General features: G+C 45.3%; 2 protein-coding genes across 3 annotated transcripts in view; both read left to right on the plus strand.

Moving 5' to 3' along the window:
* The window catches only part of Chat (choline O-acetyltransferase), a 38603-nt gene extending 31224 nt beyond the window's left edge, over positions 1–7379 (plus strand). The window contains exons 13-14 of the mRNA XM_004646967.2: positions 4078–4215; positions 6354–7379. Coding sequence (XP_004647024.1) covers positions 4078–4215; positions 6354–6623 — 408 coding nt within the window. The 3' untranslated portion in view covers positions 6624–7379. The remainder of the gene's footprint in view (positions 1–4077; positions 4216–6353) is intronic.
* Positions 7380–16594: 9215 nt separating this feature from the next.
* The window catches only part of CUNH10orf53 (chromosome unknown C10orf53 homolog), a 14400-nt gene continuing 10868 nt past the window's right edge, over positions 16595–20126 (plus strand). For both annotated transcript variants that reach the window (XR_002819297.1, XM_004646968.2), the window contains exon 1: positions 16595–16700. Coding sequence is in view for 1 of the 2 variants with exons in the window: in XM_004646968.2 (XP_004647025.1) it covers positions 16604–16700 (97 nt within the window). In the remaining variant the exon portion in view is untranslated. The remainder of the gene's footprint in view (positions 16701–20126) is intronic.

Here is a 20126-nt window from a genome sequence, read left to right on the forward strand (position 1 = left end):
AACTGGTAGCCAACTATCCCTTCAAGGTGATGCCCCCAGTGACCAGGAGACTACCCACCAGCACTCCCTAGTTGACATGAAGCTGGGGATAATACATGAACCCTGACATTTCAGACCCAAGCTATAGCAAATACCCTCCCATTTAATCTATGGTTATGTTGTTTTGATGCTTTCAGCCAGGTAAGGTGCCAGGTGCTAACAAACAAACCCCAGAACTTATAAATCCCATCTTTTTAAAAATAAATCCTATCTTTAGAGAGTCTGCCTCATGGTTTGAGAAGTCCTTCAAAGTTAAATCTAAATCTGTGTGGAAAGAGATTTTAGGAAGTATCAGTGAGTATGGAGAAGAAAGCTTTTTTCTCTGCTTCTGAAAGAAAGCCAGGAAGACTTTGTAGAGGAAGCAGTGCTCCAACTTAGTCTTGGAGGACTAAGAGAGCAAAGAGGTCCCAAGAAGAACATCAGGTGCCCAGGCAGAGCCTTGAAGGCCTAAGACATATTGAGGAGGTGCAATAGACGAGTGTGTGTGGCTTGCGAAGGCCAGAGTACAGGAGGGCTGGACTTCCTGGTACCAGTCTTGTTCCAGTGTGGTGCAGAAGGGCTGGCTGGCTGGGCACAGTCTGCCGAGAAGCAGAGATGCCAGTTATGAAGCCATGCTGCTTCGCAGGGTGTGGCAAGAAAGAAACGGACTTCTTCAACATGGCAAACTGAACAGGGAGCTCACTATCACTCACTCTGAAGCTTTCCAAAACAACAGTCAAGAGATAGCTAATGCTATGAATTCACAAGGGTAAAGAGAATGGAGGGGAGGTGACAGCAATTAATTGAGATAGAAAGTAAAATAGATGACAACTGAATTGCCTTAGAAATGCGCAGAGATTGGGGACACCTTCCAAAAATAGGGCTGTATGGAACTGGAAAGAAAAATGTTGGCTGATGTCTCATCCATTTGGGAAACTGTAAAAGAATACCTGAGACTGGGTAACTTATTAAAAGCAGGCTTATTTCTCATCCTTCTGGAGGCTGGAAGTCCAAAGTCAGAGTATCAACGGATGAGATTGCAGCTGTCTGCTTCCAAGGTGGCACCTTGTTGCTATGTCCCACAGAGGGCGCAATTGGGCTCTAAAGTGGCAGCAGGTGGGAAGGCAAGTGGATTGAAAGCTGTGTGAAGCCCTCATGACCAGGTCACCTCCTGATGACACCACTCCCTAATAGTACACATCAGCTAGTGAGTTTTAAGATGTACATTTTATAAGTAAGAATAAGAAACTCTCAAAATCTTTTCAGGAAATAAAAATGACTCTGGAGGAAAACACAACAGAAAAAAAATCAATGAAAGGATTGGGAGTCAAGAAGAGGTAATCTCTCCTAAATAGCAAGAAAATAGAGATGAAGTATAGGAGAGAAAGGAAGCTTAGTCCAGGTGGATAATATCACAAGTAATAATTGTTCACAAAAAGAAATTTTTTGGGGGCAGACCATCAATAAAATAATTCAAGAATATTCTCCAGAACTGAAGAGCATGAACTTCTATATTGAGAGAGCTCACTAAGTATGTTACATAATACATAGAAAATATTTATTCTATGGAAACTTTACAACTCTAAAGACAAAAAGAAGCTCCTAAAATCTCTTATAGAAAAAAACAAATACAAAGAACAGAAATAAAGATGCAGTTGACTTCTAACAATTTGGGAAGCAGATAGTGCCTCCCAAATTAGAATTTCACTCTAATTCTAAGGTGAAATGACCTTCAGTGTCTTCTATACCCAGCTGAACTATCATCAAGTTTTAATCTGTCTACAATATAGTCATTGTAGACAGATTAAATCTTGGAATTTTTACTTATTATGTGGTCTTCCTTATTGTTCCTGGAGAATGTAGGCCTCAAAAGTGGGGAAAAACATAAAACAGAAAGCTATAGCAACTAAAAATTAGAAGACTTGGAGCAAGAAAGTGGTAGAAGGACTCCCCAGGATGACAGAAAAAGGATTTCCCAAGTCAGCAGTTGTTAAACAGATTTAGACAGAACTCTGTTCGTAGAGGAACAAGAGATGAGGACAGAAATGATATTCTGACTGAAAATTAAGGAGTCCATGAATAATTAGACATGTAGAATGCTAAATAAGGGGTGAAATCCTCACAATTTACTGATTTAAAGAGTGTCAATTCTAGAAAAAAATTCCAACAACAAAGGACATCTAGCCATAGTGCACTGCATGATCCAGTTGTGAATACTCACATAACCATATCACACACTCCATATATATACTAAACAAATAGAATGATGCATGTTGGCAGAGTAAGAATATTTTCAAAAAGTCAAAGCTTCATTTCTATCACAAAATTGAAAGTAAAACAGGAAAAGGTAGTGGTAGCATTCTAACCATGGGTCTGGAACAATGAAAGTGAAAACCAAAAATCAGTGCTGGCAAGGTCACATGAGCCTTTGGCTTACTTGGATTTTTAAATTATGTGTCAATGTAACTTTAATAACAAATTTACTTTTTTTTTTCTTTTGGTGGAACCAGGTATTGAACATAGACCCTTGTGCTTGCCAGGCAAGTGCTTATTCTACTGAGCCATCTCCCTGGCCACATATTTTTCTTTTCTTTTCTTTTTTAAACAAATTTAAATATATGAGAACTGCCCTCCTGCCTTGCCATCAAGTTCTGCTGAGTGATCTCTCTAACTTGTCAAGAACAACTGACCAAAGAGATGGGGGTCAGGGAGGGAGAGATAAAGGTGCTTGGTAGCTGAATCTGGTTCCCAGTGGCCCAGAAAGAAAGGGAAGGGAAGGGAAGGGAAGGGAAGGGAAGGGAAGGGAAGGGAAGGGAGAATTGGAAGAGCCACCTGGTAGCTGGTGGGCACACTGGGTGTTAGTACTGGGTGATGGAAGCTACCAGGAGGGGCAAGGGAATCCAGGTCCCCCCTCTCAAACTCCATCCACTTTTTGTGCCTCCTGCCCATCCCTCATCCAGTATATGACTGCATGGTATTTGCATGGCTGGTGACTCTGCCCTCATGTGAGCAGAGGCAGTCTCTGACTGCCTTTGTCACTGCTGCTACAGCACCAGGCAACTTCAGGCATGCAAGAGGCACTCAGGTCTCTCATGAGGGATTGAATGCTGACTTATTGTCCTCACCACTCCTGTGGCTGTGCTCCAAGCCACCGGTGAACTCAGCCTCTCTTTGTACTGCTGGTGCAGAGATAGAGGAGACAGAGTGGGTGGCTTTGGGGGTCCTTCCTTTCCGTCCTAGCCAGGCATGGCTGAAGTGAGTTGTGGGACTGGGCTGGAGCTCAGTGGTGAGGGCAGACCTGTCATGTATGAGACCCCAGGTTCTACCTCAAGCACCACCAGATAAATAAACAAGAACAAAGTGAACTGTGGCTATGCACCTTGTCTTTCAGACAATTAGGTGCCTTCCTAGAGATGGGCCTCTGTGTCACCTTTATGCATCATTCTCAGCTGCAGGGAACAGCTGTCAGATCCCAGAACGTGCTGTGTAAACCCAAGCATAGTCCCAGGAGGGAGCTGTCCTTCAAGGTGGGGCCTCAGCAGCTGCCCTCTGACAATCTTACACAACTGAAATGCCAAGATCCCATCACCCTGATGCTAACCCAAAGTTTCTTGTTACAGGCTAGGGCTACTCCCTGCCAATCTCCATCAGCCCCCCAAACTGCCCCAAATAATCATGGAATCTAAAACAAGAACATAGTGCATGGAAGAGATGGGGAACAAAGGCCTGGCCCCTTTGACTCCTTTCACTGTTAACCTGCATTTGATAGGAGCTTAACTATCTCTGTGATTTTTTAAAAAATCTTTGTATCATTCAACCAGCTCTTTCCCCTTGAAGGTCAGCAGAACCTCTGCTAAGACACCTGCTTGCTCCTGGATCACAATCCTTTCTTAGATTATGGATCTAGTTTAAGTGAATTGATCCCAGACCATGATTCAGGGACAGACCTGTGTTCCGTAGCCTTCCCTCAGAGGTCTCTTGCTGGGGGATGAAGCGTTGTGGCATGGGGCAGAAACCACAGAAGAGTCCAAGACTCCCTGCTCTTTCCCCAACCCCCAGGCCATAACGGGGATGGCTATTGATAACCACCTGCTGGGACTTCGGGAGCTGGCCCAGGACCTGTGCACAGAGCCACCTGAGATGTTCACAGATGAGACGTACCTGACCAGCAACCGGTTTGTCCTCTCTACCAGCCAGGTAAGACTCCTGCCTATTCAGCTGCCACTGTCAACATCACTGAAAGGCTGTGTGACCAGTGTGCTCTCTAAAAAGCTTTTGGGAGGGCCAGGGAGATAACTCAGTGGAATAGCACCTGCCTGACAAGCTCAGGGTCCTGAGTTCAATCCCCAGTACCACAACAGAGAGACAGAGAGAGAGAGAGAGAGAGAGAGAGAGAGAGAGAGAGAGAGAGAGCTCTTGGAGGTTGGGAAACTCCAGCTGGCATCACTAAGCCTGGACTCCGTCTGCTTCTGCCTCTTCTGTTTCAACTATACATATTTTATTTTTAACTGACACAGAGTAATTATACATATTTCTGGGATACAGTGTGATATTGCAGTTTGTAGGCACTATGCATAATGGTCACATTAGGGTAACTGGCGCTGGCGCATCTCTCACATTTATCATTTCTTTGCATTAGGAAACACAGCCATTTTTAAATAGTTAATTGTTGACAACTATAGCCATCTGTGTGTGCCAGAGAACCTTAGAAGTGAGCCTCCTCCCTGAGTACACCCTATACCTGCCATCACCTTCCCCATCTATCTCCCCACCCCTGACTGGCCCTGCCCCTCAGGAATTGGGCCACTTAGGGCAAAATGGCCTGAAGTTCAGAGCCCGGTTCTCCTCTTTTGATGTGAGTCATCAAGGGCTCCGCCTTAGTCAGTGAGGCAGAACAGGCAGAGCTGTCGTGGTGCTCCAACCATGAGGCATCACTGCCTGTCCACTCCTCACTCAAGAGTGCTGTTTCACTGTGGGGATCCCAAGTTTGGAAGCCCTTGTGCCTGGGTGTACCCCACCTCAGGTGACAGGCATTATCCCATGGCGGAAGACTGCCTGCCTACCTAGCCACATAGTGCCCAGTCTACTGGAGGATGCCATATCAAAGACAGGATGAAAGCCACCAGTGGGGGGCTGCATGGGAGGGTGGAAGTGCCCCAGGCCCACCCAGTTACTAAGGCTATACCTCACCTGGGGACAGTAGACAGGGCAATCAAAGGGCTGACGAAGCTGTGTTGGTGGGGAAGAGCCCACTTGGTGATTTCGTTTTACCATTACAGTGGCGAGCTTGCAGTCATGAACACGTGAAGTCAGAACACAGCAACGTAAATTCTTCAGGAAATCATCCATGGACAAAAAGTGCTCTGGAATGGCTTTCTGGCCGGCAGCTATTGCACAGCAAATTTATCTGACAATGTGGTGGCTCTGTTAGCAAGACTAATGGTTTATTCTGCCCCATTCAAATAGCCAGTGTCACTTCCAGAGGCTAACACAGTACCAGAAACCTGTGTGCTTAAACAAGTCTGTTCTAGTACCCCCCTAAGAACCTTTCCTATTTTCCCCCTAGGAACAGCTAATAAAATTAATTTGGGGTGTAGACTTTTGGTGGTTATTTTCAAGCTGGAAAGTAGCACTTGTGGCTTGAATGCCTTCCGACACACTTGCTTGGTTTGTGATCCAGCTTGTAAAATCCCAGTTCTCTGAATTCAAAGTGTCTTAGGCGCAGAACTGAAACTCCAGTTGATGGCAACCTTTGAAATGCCTGGTGCTGGGTAATTGTGCGTAGCCCGGGCAGCGGGGAGAAAATCTAAGCAGCCAGGCAATTCTGACAGTAATTAAAGATCTGGGGGAAATCAACAGAGAAGCTGGGCCAGATTTCCTCCAGTTCATAAACTAGTCCCTGTGGGGAGCCATGTACCGCTTGGGTGCCACCGGGGTGCCTTTTAGTAAATTACCCTGATTGCCACAGTGCCTCAAATGGCCCCCAGGTGACGGAGAAACTCAGCTCCAGCCCCAGCTCACTTGGGAGACTCCAAGCTATAGCACAGCATGTTGTGCCCCGGGGAGTGGGCTCCGGGTCCCTCTCCCTCCACAGTCACACAGTGGGATGGGTTTGATTTTACAGTGCTGGCTGTGTCCACCCATGCCGAAGTAATCAGTTGATTTGTGTAATTCAGTCAAATCCCCAGGGTGAAAATTAATCAGCGAAGCCCATCCCAGCAGAGGCCCACAGTGTTGGGATGGCCCCTGGCCCCCGTTCTCCCAGGCGCTGAGGCTGCAGTGTGTTGCTGCTGCTACCACTGTTGCTGCTGCTACTGACCTGTGTTCTCCTCCAGGTGCCCACAACCATGGAGATGTTCTGCTGCTATGGCCCTGTGGTCCCCAATGGCTATGGTGCCTGCTATAACCCCCAGCCTGAGACCATCCTCTTCTGCATCTCCAGCTTCCACAGCTGCAAGGAGACCTCGTCCATGGGGTTTGCAGAAGCTGTGGGCTCAAGCCTCTCTGACCTGAGAGCCCTGTGCAGCCTGCCGCAGCCCACTGACAGCAAGCCACTGGCAACAGAGGGCAAAACCAAGGGGCCCAGCCAGGGCTACCAGCCTTGACTTCAGCTCCAAGTCCAGCCCTCTGCACCTGCCAGACCCTGCCTCACCCTTGTTTGCATCACTCTCCCCATCCCCACTTTCTGCACAGCCCTGGTCCACGGGCCCTGGTTATCACCTAAGCTAGAGTGTTGGGAGGTAAAGGGCACCTTGTAGGATGGCCTGTGCCATGGGAATGAGGCCATCCTGGTTCCCAGGAGGTGAGGTGCCCAGCAACTCCCTGTATGCCCCTCCAGAGCTTAATGCTCATGTTCCTTCCCCTGCAGGATCTAGCGTGTCTGGAGATGTTTCTGCCCAGCAAAACAATGAATCACTCTATTATGCACCATGCACATAAATGAATCACAGAGGCAGAGGCTAGCTCAGGGCCATTACCCCCTTTCTTTCTGAGAGGAGCTGGGGGGAAGCTTTGTGTTTAGGTTCAAAGCATCTGATGGTGGCATTCAGGGTCTCCACTGAGCCATACAGTGCTGCTGACATCCACTGTGTGCACACACAGCCCAAGTCCATTTGCAACATGGCAATCTGCACTTTAGGCATGTTTCTCCCTCAGAAGGGCAGCCTTCTGTTGAGGTCAGGAAATCTCGCCCACCTTCTGGGAAAGCAAAGCACTATGGGCATCCATGTTGGAGTCCTTGGGGCTCTCTGCCTTTTGTGTAGCATTGGGAAGAGTTGGAACAGTCAACCAACATCCTGGAGCAGGCAGGGTCCTGCCACTTGCATGTTTTCCACATCCTCCATCTGTCTCCCAGGACACAGTCTGTGAAATGCGGCCTGCCCCCATGGGTAGAGACCAGGCAGGGGCTGTGATGTTTTTTCTTGTTGTTTATAATTTTTGTTTGTTTTCAAAAGGGAGGTTTTAAAGAAAACCACTCCAACGATGATTTCAGAAAGTAATCTCAGCGGTTACTACGTGTGGCTAGTGTGGCATCGGGAAAAGACCTCAGGGATGCTGGCCAAAACTCACACACAGGGCTCTCTGCTGGCCTCAGAGACTGAGATCCCCATCTGGCCAGGGCAGGACAGAGCAGCCGGTCATCCTGGCTTGGGGGAGGTAGAGGTGAGCAACTCCATATGGCAGCACATTCTTTTTTATTTAAATTGTTTAAGATTTACTCCTTTACTTCGCTGTTGTTTTTTAGTATTAGGGATTGAACCTAGGGCCTTCACACAGAGCTATATCCCCATCCTTTATTTATTTATGTATTTATTTATTTATTTATCTTGAGAGAGGGTCTTACTAAGTAGATAAGGCTGGGCTCAAACCTGTGGGATCCTCCTTTCTTGGCTTCATAGAGTGCAAGGATTACAGGGCTGAGCCCACACCACACCCAGCTAGGCTTTATTTTAATTTACAGGTACTAACAGTACACACTTGTGGGGTACAGTGTGATACTTCAGTGTGTACACATTGCTAAAGTCAGGGTTATGAGCAGAACCAGCACCTCACACATTCATCCCATCTTCATGGTGAGGACATTTAAGTCCCCTCTCTAACTGTCTTGAAATGCACAGTCCATGTCCCCATCTCTGGTCACCTCCTATGTGACAGACCCCACAGGCCAATCCTATCGAACTGCGGCACTGGACCCGCTGGCCAGCGTCTCCCCACCACACTTTCTCTAGCCTGGAATCACTGCTACTCTAGCGACAGCTTCTGGAGGATTAGCTTTCGGAGGCAAAGCAGCCCCCCAAAATGGGAAGTGCAGAAAATGGACAACAAGCAAAGCCTGCTCCTCCCCATACCTCCTTGCCCCTTTAGGGGGTTCTGCAGAACCCCTTCCCCCACTGTACTGGCCCTGTGTCATTCTCAATGCCCCACTCTGGCTCAGGAGCCCTGTAAGTGTCCCTTCGAGCCCAGCTTGGTGGGCACGGACTTGTGCTGAGCTGCCAAGGCCACATGAAGCTGGAAGCCATGACCTGGGCCCAGATCAGGTGGAGGATGCCAGGGAATGAGGTAGGCATCCTGGGCACTGCCTTCTCACATGCAGACTTAGGTCATTGGTCTGCAGGTCCCTGCTCCTCTGCTGACATCCACCCCCAGCCCTTCGATCCACTGCTGAAAGTTGACACAGAGCCTGAGCAGCCTGAATCCTTACCAGTTTCTCCCCGTTGTGTTTCTCGCTGGCAGAGAGCTCAGCTCTGGGCTCAGGCAGCCCCACCAAGCTAGGCCAGGTGATTCAAGAGTCCAGAAGCAGGTTCCTGTGTTGTCACATGAGGACAACCCATGGGGGCTGGAACCATGGGTGCAAAGGACTTTCCCTGGCAGGGAACTGGTGTCTGACCTGAGATGCCACCCTCAGCAAGTGCTGTTCTAGTGTTTTGTTTAAAATTCTGCCCGGATGCACAGGGGCAAGTGCACACCTGCCGTCCGAGAGCATAGGAACTGGAAATCATGCCCTGCCCAGACATCAGACTGTGCACCATGGAGACTGCACCCCCTTGCTCTGAGGAAGGGCCAGAAGCTGGTCTTCCCCTTCTAATGATGATGGTGGGTGCGCAGCATCTTTATGAAAGGCAACACTGAGCCATGGCCAGGCATATCTACAGGGACCACGAGAAACAAGTCTGGGTCCCCAAAAGGATGGGGAATGAGAGAGTCCTTTGGAAGAGCAATGCCTAATAAATACGGCCACCTTACACTACTGCTAAGTTGCCAAAATATACAGTTAAGATTTGAGTTCTATTTTTATAAGATAGTTATAGATTTATGGCAATATGTACACGTGTATTTATAGCCTTCCCATTTTAATTTATAGTTTTGTGCTTTAAAGAAATATATGTATAATGAAAGAGCCGAATATTGAAAGCACTCTATTCAAATTATTTAAAGACTCTTACTCTGCATTCAATAAAACATAATGCCAAGAAAGATGACATTGGCCACTGTTTCTCTCTTCTACTGGATGACAACATTGTAAGTTCTGGGAACAGGATCAGTAACTCTTTGGCCTTTGTATGGGCTGGGCCAACAGCAGTGATGGAGTATAAATGACTCTGGGATGCTGGGTATGGTGGCTTGTGCCTGTAGTCCCAGCCACTCAGGAAGGAGAGGCAGGAAGTACATTTGAGCCCAGGAGTCCCCCATCAGCCTGGGCAATACAGTGAGACCCCATCTCTGTAAATAAAAGAGAGCAGGGGGAGCTGAATCTCTCCATGGTAGGGTAGGCTGAGGCGGGGCTGAGGGCAGCATGCCTCCTACAATGTTTGTAATCAAATTGCCCAATGTAGGTGGCAAGGTGGGTGCCCCCCACTTAGCCCACAGGGACAGTGAGGAGCAGGTAGTAATGTCTGAAGTACCAGGCACACCTCCTGCAGGTCTACCTTGCTGTGACCTCTGGGGACCTTACCTAGTCTCTACCAACCTCAGCATCCTCACTATCAGCACAGATTGGACCAATCCTTCCAAAACCAAACCAAGAGCTTTGTAATGAGCACCCCAGAAGGTGTGCAAGAAGGGATGTGAGAGAGGTATGACTGGGAGAGCTAATGGCTCAGGGTATCCCAGGAGGGCAGAGGGAAAGGGTGGGACAGGAACACAGTAATGTGGATTCACTCTTATTTGTCACATGTACGATAGGTGGCCCCCAAAATCACTGGGGGGGGAACCCCTGGGTTTCCTTCATAAATCTCACCCATTTCCTCCTATTGTGTTTCTCTGAGTTTTCCTTTCAAAAAAAAGCAGCTTGAGTTTGAGGGCAAACACTGTGACATCCCTGGAGGAACTGTTCCTACCCCTGGGCAGACCTTCCCCTACCCCCTTCCTCTGTTCTTTTTTTTTTTTTTTTTTTTTTTTTTGCCTTGTGCAGCCACACTTCCCCCAAGGATCCCTTCTGATCATGCACCTCATTGTCAATGGCCCAGGATTCTCTCTGTCTTTCTTTCTTTCTTTCTTTCTTTCTTTTTTTTCTTTCTTTTTCTTTTTCTTTTTTTTTTTTGAAATGGGGATTGAACTCAGGCCCTTGCACTTGCCAGGCAAGCATTTATTCTACTGAGCTATCCCCCACCCCCGCAGGATTCTTTCTGTCCATGGTCTTGATTTCGAATTCTAAGGCTCAGCCAGTAATAAGCCAGGCTGAGTTAAGCCCAAAGAGCCCCTTCCCACTACAAAAACACCAGGGCGGGGGGTGCAGCCCCAAGGCACAGTGCTTGCCAGCCATGCCTGAAGCCCTCGGTTCTGTCCCCAGCACCAAGACCAAGCAGACAAAGCAAAAAGCTACTTACAGAAGTTCTTTTAAATGTATATTAGGACTAAAAAAGAAAGGAAAAAAATCTTCACATTATATTAAATAAAGGCTTCCCAAATGATAGCAGAAAGCAGGAGCTGAAGTTTGGTCTTTGACCAGGCACTGAACTGGGGATGGACAGGCTCCCCATGGCTGCACCCCACAAGCCAGGCACTCCCAGAGATGTCCTAAGACATGTGCCATATGCAGATGAGAGGTTTGCATTTACACAACTTCCTACTAAAGCAGGAACTCCAAGCTAGCAATGTTTTAAAAGCCAAATTGGGCTAGGTCTCCAATACCTAAAGGATCCCAGCAGTTTCAGATGTGCCCAACCCAAGAAACGCCCCCAGGGGAACATTCCACTGTGGACAGACCCTGTCATAAAGCATAAATCTCCCAAGTAGAGCAGGAGAGAATTAACATCCAAAGGCTGACATAATCTATGAATCAGCAGAACTACGAAGTATTTATGTTCATTCTTATGGAAGGAATTGTTAGAGAGGTCGGAGGAAGATAACATACAGAGTGCCAGTGCATATGCAGGAGTTTGAGAGATTAGGGAAGACACTAGTCAAAGACAAAGGGGCTTAAAATAGTCTAGAATTGAAGAAACACATAATTCTCAAACTAATGGGTAAAAGAAGAGATTAAAATGGAAATTTTAAATAGCTTAGAGAAGAAAGGTACAGATCCCTTATTTATTCAAAATCTCTGAAACACACCAAAAGTGACTGAGAGAAATTTATAACTTTAAATATACTAGGAAAAAAGAAAGAGGAAATATTGATGTTCTAAGTGTGAAGTTAAAAGTAAGAAAAAGAAGCAAACAATAAACTCAAAGAAAGTAGAAGGAAAAGACTAAAGATTAGAAATAGTTTTTGACAAAAGAAAAAGCAACATGACAAAAAAGAAACTAAACAAAGCAATAACTGGTTGAAAAGACTAACAAAAGAGTCAAGCTTGATAAAATCCAGGAAGAAAACATCAGAAATGAAAAATATTAAGAACAAATAGATAAAAGGACTTAAAAAAAGCTGCCATCAAAAAGATAAGGAAATATTTTTATTACTTTCTACCAACAAACATAAAGGCAAATAAAAATATTTTTAGAGAAACATAACTTTACAAAGATGAATGCAAGAAGAAATAAAATCTCTGGGTAGTCTTAGAAATCCTAAGTAAGGGGCCAGGGAGGTAGCTCAGTAGAATAAGCGCTTGCCTAGCAAGCGCAAGGTCCTGAGTTCAATCCCCAGTTCTGAAAAAAAAAAAAAAAAAAAAAAAATCCTAAGTAAACCAAAGCAGTAATATTAGCAGTAGGAAGTAATCCCCTCCAGGGGTTAAAAAGAAAAGATAGGAGAGACAAAATTTCATATACCAGTTCTACCCAACCTTTGAAGAAGGGATCATTACAAGTATAGTTGTATCCAAAATCAATAAGAGGTCACTCTTCCTGGTTCTATATTCCCTTATTGATTCTCTGAGGATAAAATAGCTTTATTACTAAAACCAGACAAGAACATACTACCAACAATAAATATGAGCCCATTTCACATATATATATATATATATATATATATATATATATACACATCTATATATATGCAGAAATCCCACATAAAATATAAGCGAAAAAATTGTTAGAAGATCAACACATCAGTGCCCACCAACTTAGGTAGTTTAATATCAGAAGATAGCTAAGTGTCATTTACTCATTAGTAACTTACAGAAAACAATACAGGATCATTCTAATCACTAAAATCAATCCACAATAAAATTCACAATTATAACTTAATGTTAAAAACTCATGGTAAAATAAAATTAGCAAAAAAGATTATTTAGCCTGACAAAGAACACCTACTAAAAAATCTGTGCCCTACAGCCATTTTTTCCTGGGGTGTGGGGATCCTGGGGAGTAAGCCTAGTGTTCCCGAATGTGGATCAAGTGCTCTACCACATCTTTAGCCCAATAGCGACAGAAATTGGAAAATGCTAAAATTGTTCCTTTTCCTTTAAAATAGGGGTACAGGAAAAATGGCAATTGAAGAAAAATCACCTGTTTCTGGATAGGAAGAACCAATATAGTGAAAATTGGGGCTGGTGAGATAGCTCAGTGGACTAAAGTGCTTGCTTAGGTAAGCTTAGGCAAGCGCAGGGACTGTGGTTCGATCCCCAGCACCACATGCCATGCCAGCCCCACCCCCAGGGCATGCTGAGCTGGACAGAATCCCAGCTAATGGCATAAACCTGAAATCCCAGCACTGGGGAGGCTGAAAGCAGGAGGATCACGAGTCTGAGCTGCGTAGTGAGACTCTGTAACAACAAAATACATTTTTTAAAAAGTCAAAATTTATATAATCATAATATTTTTCATTTCTGACTATACCTCTAAAACTGACACACAGATTTAGTGCAATCCCAATCAAAATACCTACAGTGTTCCTTACAGAACTAGAGAAAGCAATTCTAAAGTTCACATGGAACTAGAAGAGATCCAGAATAGCAAAAGCAATCCCAAGCCTTAGAGCGAAGCAGGAGGCATAAACTTACATACAAATTTACAGTGACAAAAACGGTATGGTCTTGACACAAAAATAGAAATATAGACCAATGGAGCAGAATAGAGGATGCGGAAACAACCCCAGACACATACAGCTGTCTGATCTTTGATAAAGAGACCAAGGCATGCATTGTTTAACAGATGATAGTAGGAAAACTGTCCACTTGCAGAAGATTGAGACTATCCTCATATCTCTCATCATGTACTAAGCTAAAATCTATATGGATCAAAGATCTAAACATTAAAACAGAATCAACCTACTGGCAGATAAGATAGGTAAAACTCTTGAAGTCAAAGGCATAGGCAAAAACTTTCTGACTATAACTCCAATTGCACAAGAAGTAAAATCAGGAGTTGAAAACGGGAACATATCAAAAGGCTTCTTCACAGCAAAGGAAATAACTAGTAGTGAAGAGATAACCTACAGGATGGGACAAAGCTTACCAGCTATACCTGTTCAATCCCCAGTTCTGCCAAAAATAAACAAACCAGCTACACCTGAGACAGAAGACTGCCATCTAGAATATATGAAGAGCTCAAAAGTCGCATGCCCTCAAATAAAAGATCCAATTAAAATGTGAAGCTGGGGAGATAGCTCAGTGGCCTAAGTGCCTGCTTGGCAAGCTCAAGGTCTTGAGTTCAATCGCTGGTGCCAAAGGAAAAAAAAAAGTAGGCAACTGAAATGAACTCAATTCTGAGAAGAAGAAATACAAATGGCCAATAAATACATTCTTAAAAATGTTCATCTTCACTGACCATCGGAGAAATACAAATTAAAACAATACTGAGATTCTATCTTAGTCCAGAAGAAATGGGTAGCATCAAGAAACCAAATAATAACAATTGCTGGTGAGGCTGCAGCGAGAAAGTAACGCTTCTATATTTTTGGTGGGCACATAAACTTGTACAGTTACTGTAGAGGTCAAGATGGAGATTTCTCAAAAAATTAAAAGTAGAAATTCCACGCAATCCAGCTTTTTGGCCTCTAGCTATCTTCCCCAAAGAGGTAAAGATGTCATACTACATACATGCGTACCAACATGTATGTCAGCACAATTTATGATAGATAAATCTTGGAAGGACCCTACATGTTCATCAACAAACAAAACGATAAAGAAAATGTGCTATCTGTACATATGGAACACTACTTGGTTATAAGGAAGGATAAATTTGAGACACTTGCAGGAAAATGAGAATGACAAAGGAACCTACCAAACACACATAAAGCACACAGTGATCCGGGCTGGCAGAACACAGCTGTGACCCCAGCGCCCTGGAGGCTGGGGCAGCAGGGTGACAGTGAGCTTGGGGGCAGCCTGGGCTACATGGCAAGACTTTTTCTCGAAAAAAAATTTGAAAAGTAACACAGTGAGAAGATCTAATTTACACTAAGGTAAAGTTCTTGAAGTATGAAAATGGAACAGAAGTAATATTTAAAGAAGGACTGGCTCAAACTTTTCCAAAAACAGATGGAGAACCTTAATTCAGTTTCAAGAATTTCAACAAATCACAAAGAAGATAAGAGACTCACACTTTGGCAGCTTACAGTGAAACAATAGAAAACAAGAAATAAGCATGAAAACAGAACAATAACAACAGTCTTTATAAAACTTTCAGTAAAGCTGAGCAGGGTGGTGCATACTGTGACCCTAGGCATCTGGGAAGCTGAGGCAGGAGGGTTATAAATTAGAGTATAGCCAGAACAATTTAGTGGCTGAGACCCTGTCTCAAATTTAATAATAATAATAATAATAATAATAATAATAATAATAATAATAAATAATAATAATAATAATAAGGAAGATAGCCCAGGTACTGGGTTCAATCCCCAGTACTGAAAAAAAAAAAAACAACAAAATTAAATTTTTGATAAAGATACTACAGTAAGTAGACAATTTTGCCTCTTAAAAAGTGAACAAAATTTAGGGAGACCTAGACAACACATCCTTCCTAGACAGAGTATGTGACCATAGGGAACTGGTGGGAGAGTGACGTGGTACAGTGCCACATCCTCCACTGTGTGGGGAGACCAGCGTGGCACTGAGCACAGTTGCTGTTATCTGACTGTGCTGAGCAAGGTGCTCGGAGAAAGAATTTACAATCTCCAAAAAGTTAGAATTCTTCTGGCACCGTTTTTCTATTTATCAGTCATGTATAACCTAATTTTCACCAGTGAAATATATGTCACTGTAGTAACAGACGGTTCACATGGAGATAATTAAAGCACACAACGGTAGCATATGTTAGGAGAATTAGGAAAAGGGATTTTAAATCCTTGCACTATTCAAAAGGAGGGCAAAAGTATTAACTACCATTGATGTTTAGGAATTAAAAATGTGTATGGCGCTCGCAAAATGTAATTGTTTGATTTGTGCAAATGCTGTAGTAAACTAGCCCCAAGCCCCAGGGTTACAGAATAACCCTCTTGCTCCTGGGGACAGATCTTCACTCCAGGCAGTCTGTGCTGCGCAGCCACTTGCGGCCCCTCCTTCCCTTCTGATCCTCAGCGTGGGGCAAGGGTAAGGGGCAGCAAGTATGTAGGCCAGGACTGCAGGAGGCAGGTGTCCTATAGGTCCTCATTCCCAAGGGCAGAGGGAGCCTATGGCTTTATCTTTGCCAAGCAGACAACTAGTAAGAGAACAGAAACAGCTTTCTGGAAGGAGGGGAGATGCAAATGCATTGAAGCAATGTATTGCACTAATCTAAAAAACATCAGGCAGCTGGAAGACATGGAAGAGTTTCTCGTCCACATGACGCCCCGCCTTGATTGGGACAGCTCCTCCAAGGTCAGTTTTGTAAACACAAGTACAAAGAGCAACTTAGTTCGGAAGGGATGGTACAATGGGTAAATGAGAAAACTCTAGAAAGTGTTTAGGAAGTCGTCTGATACTTCCTCTCAACTAGTACGTAATTGTCTATTGTTAGCTATCATCAAAACCCGCCGGGCCTGGTTGAAAAATGTCTTAGTTTACCCGCCTGAGAGACCTCTGGCACTGGACTGGGCTGGAGGGGTGCTAGCCCCTCCCAGGCCCCGCCTACCTCCTCTCATTGGTTCAGCCCCACCTCACCCCGGCTCAGCATTGGCTCAACTCCAGCCCCACCCCACATGCGGCCACGCCCACACAGGGCCAAGCGGGTGGTTGCTTGGCAGCAGAGGCGCAGCTCGGTCTCCTAGGCTGCAGGCTGCCCCGAGCGCCATGCCGGAGAAAGCAGAGGTCATCCTTCGCTATGGACCCTACAGCGCCGTGGGCCTGGCCGTGGAGCACCGCACCTTCCGCCTGGAGGGTTTGCAAGGTGGGCCGCCCCTCTGAGTGCAGGATGTGCACACGGGCCTTCTCCCTCGACTCCCACCCGGGGGTCACCTCTCCCGGGATGTCTTCCCGTGGCTTGCACGGTTGGGAACTATGGAAGTGGTGGGCTCCCGAGTATTAAATTACCTCCTTAGAAAAAACTACCTGAGTCCACTCCCTGTGTTGGGAATCTTGGGTCAAGAAGACAAGTGACTTCCCAAGGCGGATGGCTAGAAAGTGGCCGCGCGAAGGCTCTATCCCTTTATCATTCCTGCATGGTGCAGACCTTTTTGAGCACTGCGCTTGTTGCTGAACGCTTACAAACAATCTTGTAGCCACTGAACATCAGTGTGCCAACTCCTGACATTGGATAGAAGGTACCTGGGAATCTGCTCCCAGAAGACTGGCATGATAGATGAAGGTTGGAAAGGGTCTGGAAGCGCTCATAGGGGAAACTAAGCTTGAGAGAAGATTAGAGAAGAGAAACTAAGTAGATAAAGAGAGGCGGGAACGTTCACAGGGCACTGGCATACGCTTCGAGGGTCAGCTTCCTCCTGATACAGTCGTCTCCCAGAAGCCTAGCTTCTGCAAACTGCTGCTCTGGGGACCAAGCTTTCAAGGCATGAGCATTTGAAGTACTTTTAAGATCTACACAGCGGCTCAAGCTAAAGGCAGTGGTACCCCTGAAAGGTGAATGTGATAGGACAGGATAGAAAGCATGTCATTGAGATGCGTCTGCCTTTGGCTGGACATGATGTTAATGCATGGAGGTGTTCCCTGCTAAGGTGAAAAACAGCAAAGAAGGAGCACAGCTGGGAGAATAGGTTCCATTTTGGACACAGTAAACTTCATGTGATTTCAGCTACCCAAAGAGAGGCACTGAGCCAGGCCTGCAGTTCAGAGAAAAAGTCTAAGATGGAGGTAGAGATGAGCCAGAAACTGGGACAGAACTTTCAGAGTGAAAGAGAGCACAGGACTGGGTCTTCATGAGCTCTGTGATAGAACCTAACTAAGGATTGTGAGGGGGAGAAAAAAGCAAAACCAGATAAGAACTCAAGACAGGTTTGTTTCAGAGCAAACCTGAAAGGCACCACCCTGGCACTTAGACCAGACTGGCTAAGGTCCTCTCATACAGGCTATAAGGTCATTGTTTAATAGGGTCCTCAACATAAAGGAACCATGAAAGGAAAAGGTCAAAATGAGGCAGTGTGGGGAAAAGTTGAGTGAACCAGAGTGGTGGCTGTGTGCTAGAGGTAAGATTTGAGAAGGCTAGGTGTGGTGGTCCTCAGGAGCAGGGCTGGAGAGTGGGACAGGAAGTATGGGGTCTAGCAGTGGTTACTGGGCTTTGTCAATCCATGATCATGCATCTTAGGAGGTGCAAAAGCATAGGGGGATGGAAGAGGCTGAAAGTGGCTGAAATGCTGTTGGAGCCCAGAGGACACAGAAATAATTCTTGACACAGCAATTGGAAAAGGTGTCATGAAAGAGTATGCATTTGAGTTTAAATTGGAAGGATGGGCAGGCTTTTCATTGGCAGATGAAGTTGCTTTCTTAGAGAGAATAGTTGGCTGAGAAGTTTTTGTTGTTAAAGAGTTCTTTGTGGGCTGCCATAGGAATACACCACAGCCTTGGTGTCTTACATGGGGGAATAGCACTTTCTCACAGCCCAGAGGCTAAACATGGCTGATCGAGGGCTGCTGGGGTTGGCTTTCGGTTTAGGTTCTCTTCCTGGTTTGTTCTCCTTCACCTTCTCTCTTGCCCTGCTTGGTAGCCTGAAGAGAGGGGCAACAGCAAAGTGTCTCTTCTGAAGAAGACACTACTTGTATTGGATTAGGGTCTCGCCTCCACCTTGTGACCTCACTGATCTTTGGTTAGTCCCTAACAGCCCTATGTCCTCATACAGCCCCTGCAGATTTAAGGCTTCAACACAGGAATCAGGGAGAACACCCATCAGTGCATAGCGGGGTGCTGTGGCGAAGCTTAAAATGTAGCATGGTCTTGGATGTGGACCCGGCCCAAATAGCAGCTTCCCTTCCCGCTTGCCTGCTGAGCCCTCCCACCCCTCACTCCTCATCTAGCCACGACTCCCCACTGGATGACACCCTGCAGCCACAGCACTTCTCTGACCAGCCTGGGAAGCCCACACTTGAGCTCTCGGGACCTTTTCACATCCTCCTCCTGTCCCCAGCCTTGGCTCTTGCAGGACATTTTTTCCTTTCCTAGGGAATGTGAGCTCTCCCTCCACATCCCAGCCCCACATTTTCTGGGACTTCACCTGTTTCTTTTCTTCCCTCCCCCTTTTTTGGTGGATATATTAATATATCAGAATTTGCAATGTTAACCATTTCAAGTTTCAACTCAGACATTAACTGAATTCAGAATGTTATAACACTGTCATTCACCTATCTGCAAAATTTGTCAAAACTCAAATGGAAACTGTACCCTGTGTGCGAGTCTCCAAACTTTACCCCACAGCTGGCCACTGCTACCCTATTTCCTATCTCTTTGTACTTGCCCCTTCTAGATATTTAATAGAAGTCACACAGCATGTGTTCTTAGGTGTCATTCCCTTCACCTACTATAGCATTTTCAAGGTTCCTACATGTAGTAACCTGTATTGATACCTTATTCTTTTTTGTGGCTGACTCATATTCCATGTTATTTTTGTTTATCCGTCATCTGTTGATGGTGACTTGGATTGTTTCCCCATTCTGACTATTGCGAGTGGTTCTGCTGGGGACCTCTGTAAACAGGTATCTGTTTGAGTTCTTTTGTTCAAGGGAGCAGAGTGGAACCAAAACCAAAGACTTGAAGTCACACGGTGACTGCGGATAACTTGCTGCAGAGCTTTCACACTGTTTCCAAAGCAGCAGCAGCATTTGACACACTCACTAGCAGAGTATTAGGGTTCCAGGTTCCCCACACTCACCTCAACATTTGTTACTCCTTGTTTGCTTTTTATACAGGCAGTCTTTTTTTTGTTTGTTTTTTGTCAGAACCGGGGATTGAACTCAGGCCCTTGTGCTTGCCAGGCAAGTGCTTATTCTACTGAGCTATCTCCCCAGCCCTACAGGCAGTCTTAAGAAGTGTGAAAGAAAAGAGAGAAAGAGGCCGAGGTAGGAAGGCGGAGAGACAGAGAAGGAGGGAGGAGGAAGGGGGAGGGGGATGGAGGGAGAGAGGTAATGTTCTTGTGTTAATTTTGTACCCTTCATTTTGCTTATTTAATTTATTAGAACTAACATTGCCTTTGAAGATATAAGATCATTCAATTTGAAAATAATGGTTTTATTGCTTTCTTTCCAATTTGTATACCTCATTTTTGGTCTAATTTATTTTGCTAGGACTTCCAGTACTATATTGAATAAAGTGGGAAAAATGGGCTTCATTTTTTTTTTTGTCATTGATCTTGGGGGATGTATATCTATCTATA

The sequence above is a fragment of the Octodon degus genome, unplaced genomic scaffold (assembly GCF_000260255.1).
Source record: "Octodon degus isolate 3935 unplaced genomic scaffold, OctDeg1.0 scaffold00285, whole genome shotgun sequence".
NCBI classification, from domain to species: Eukaryota; Metazoa; Chordata; class Mammalia; order Rodentia; family Octodontidae; genus Octodon; species Octodon degus.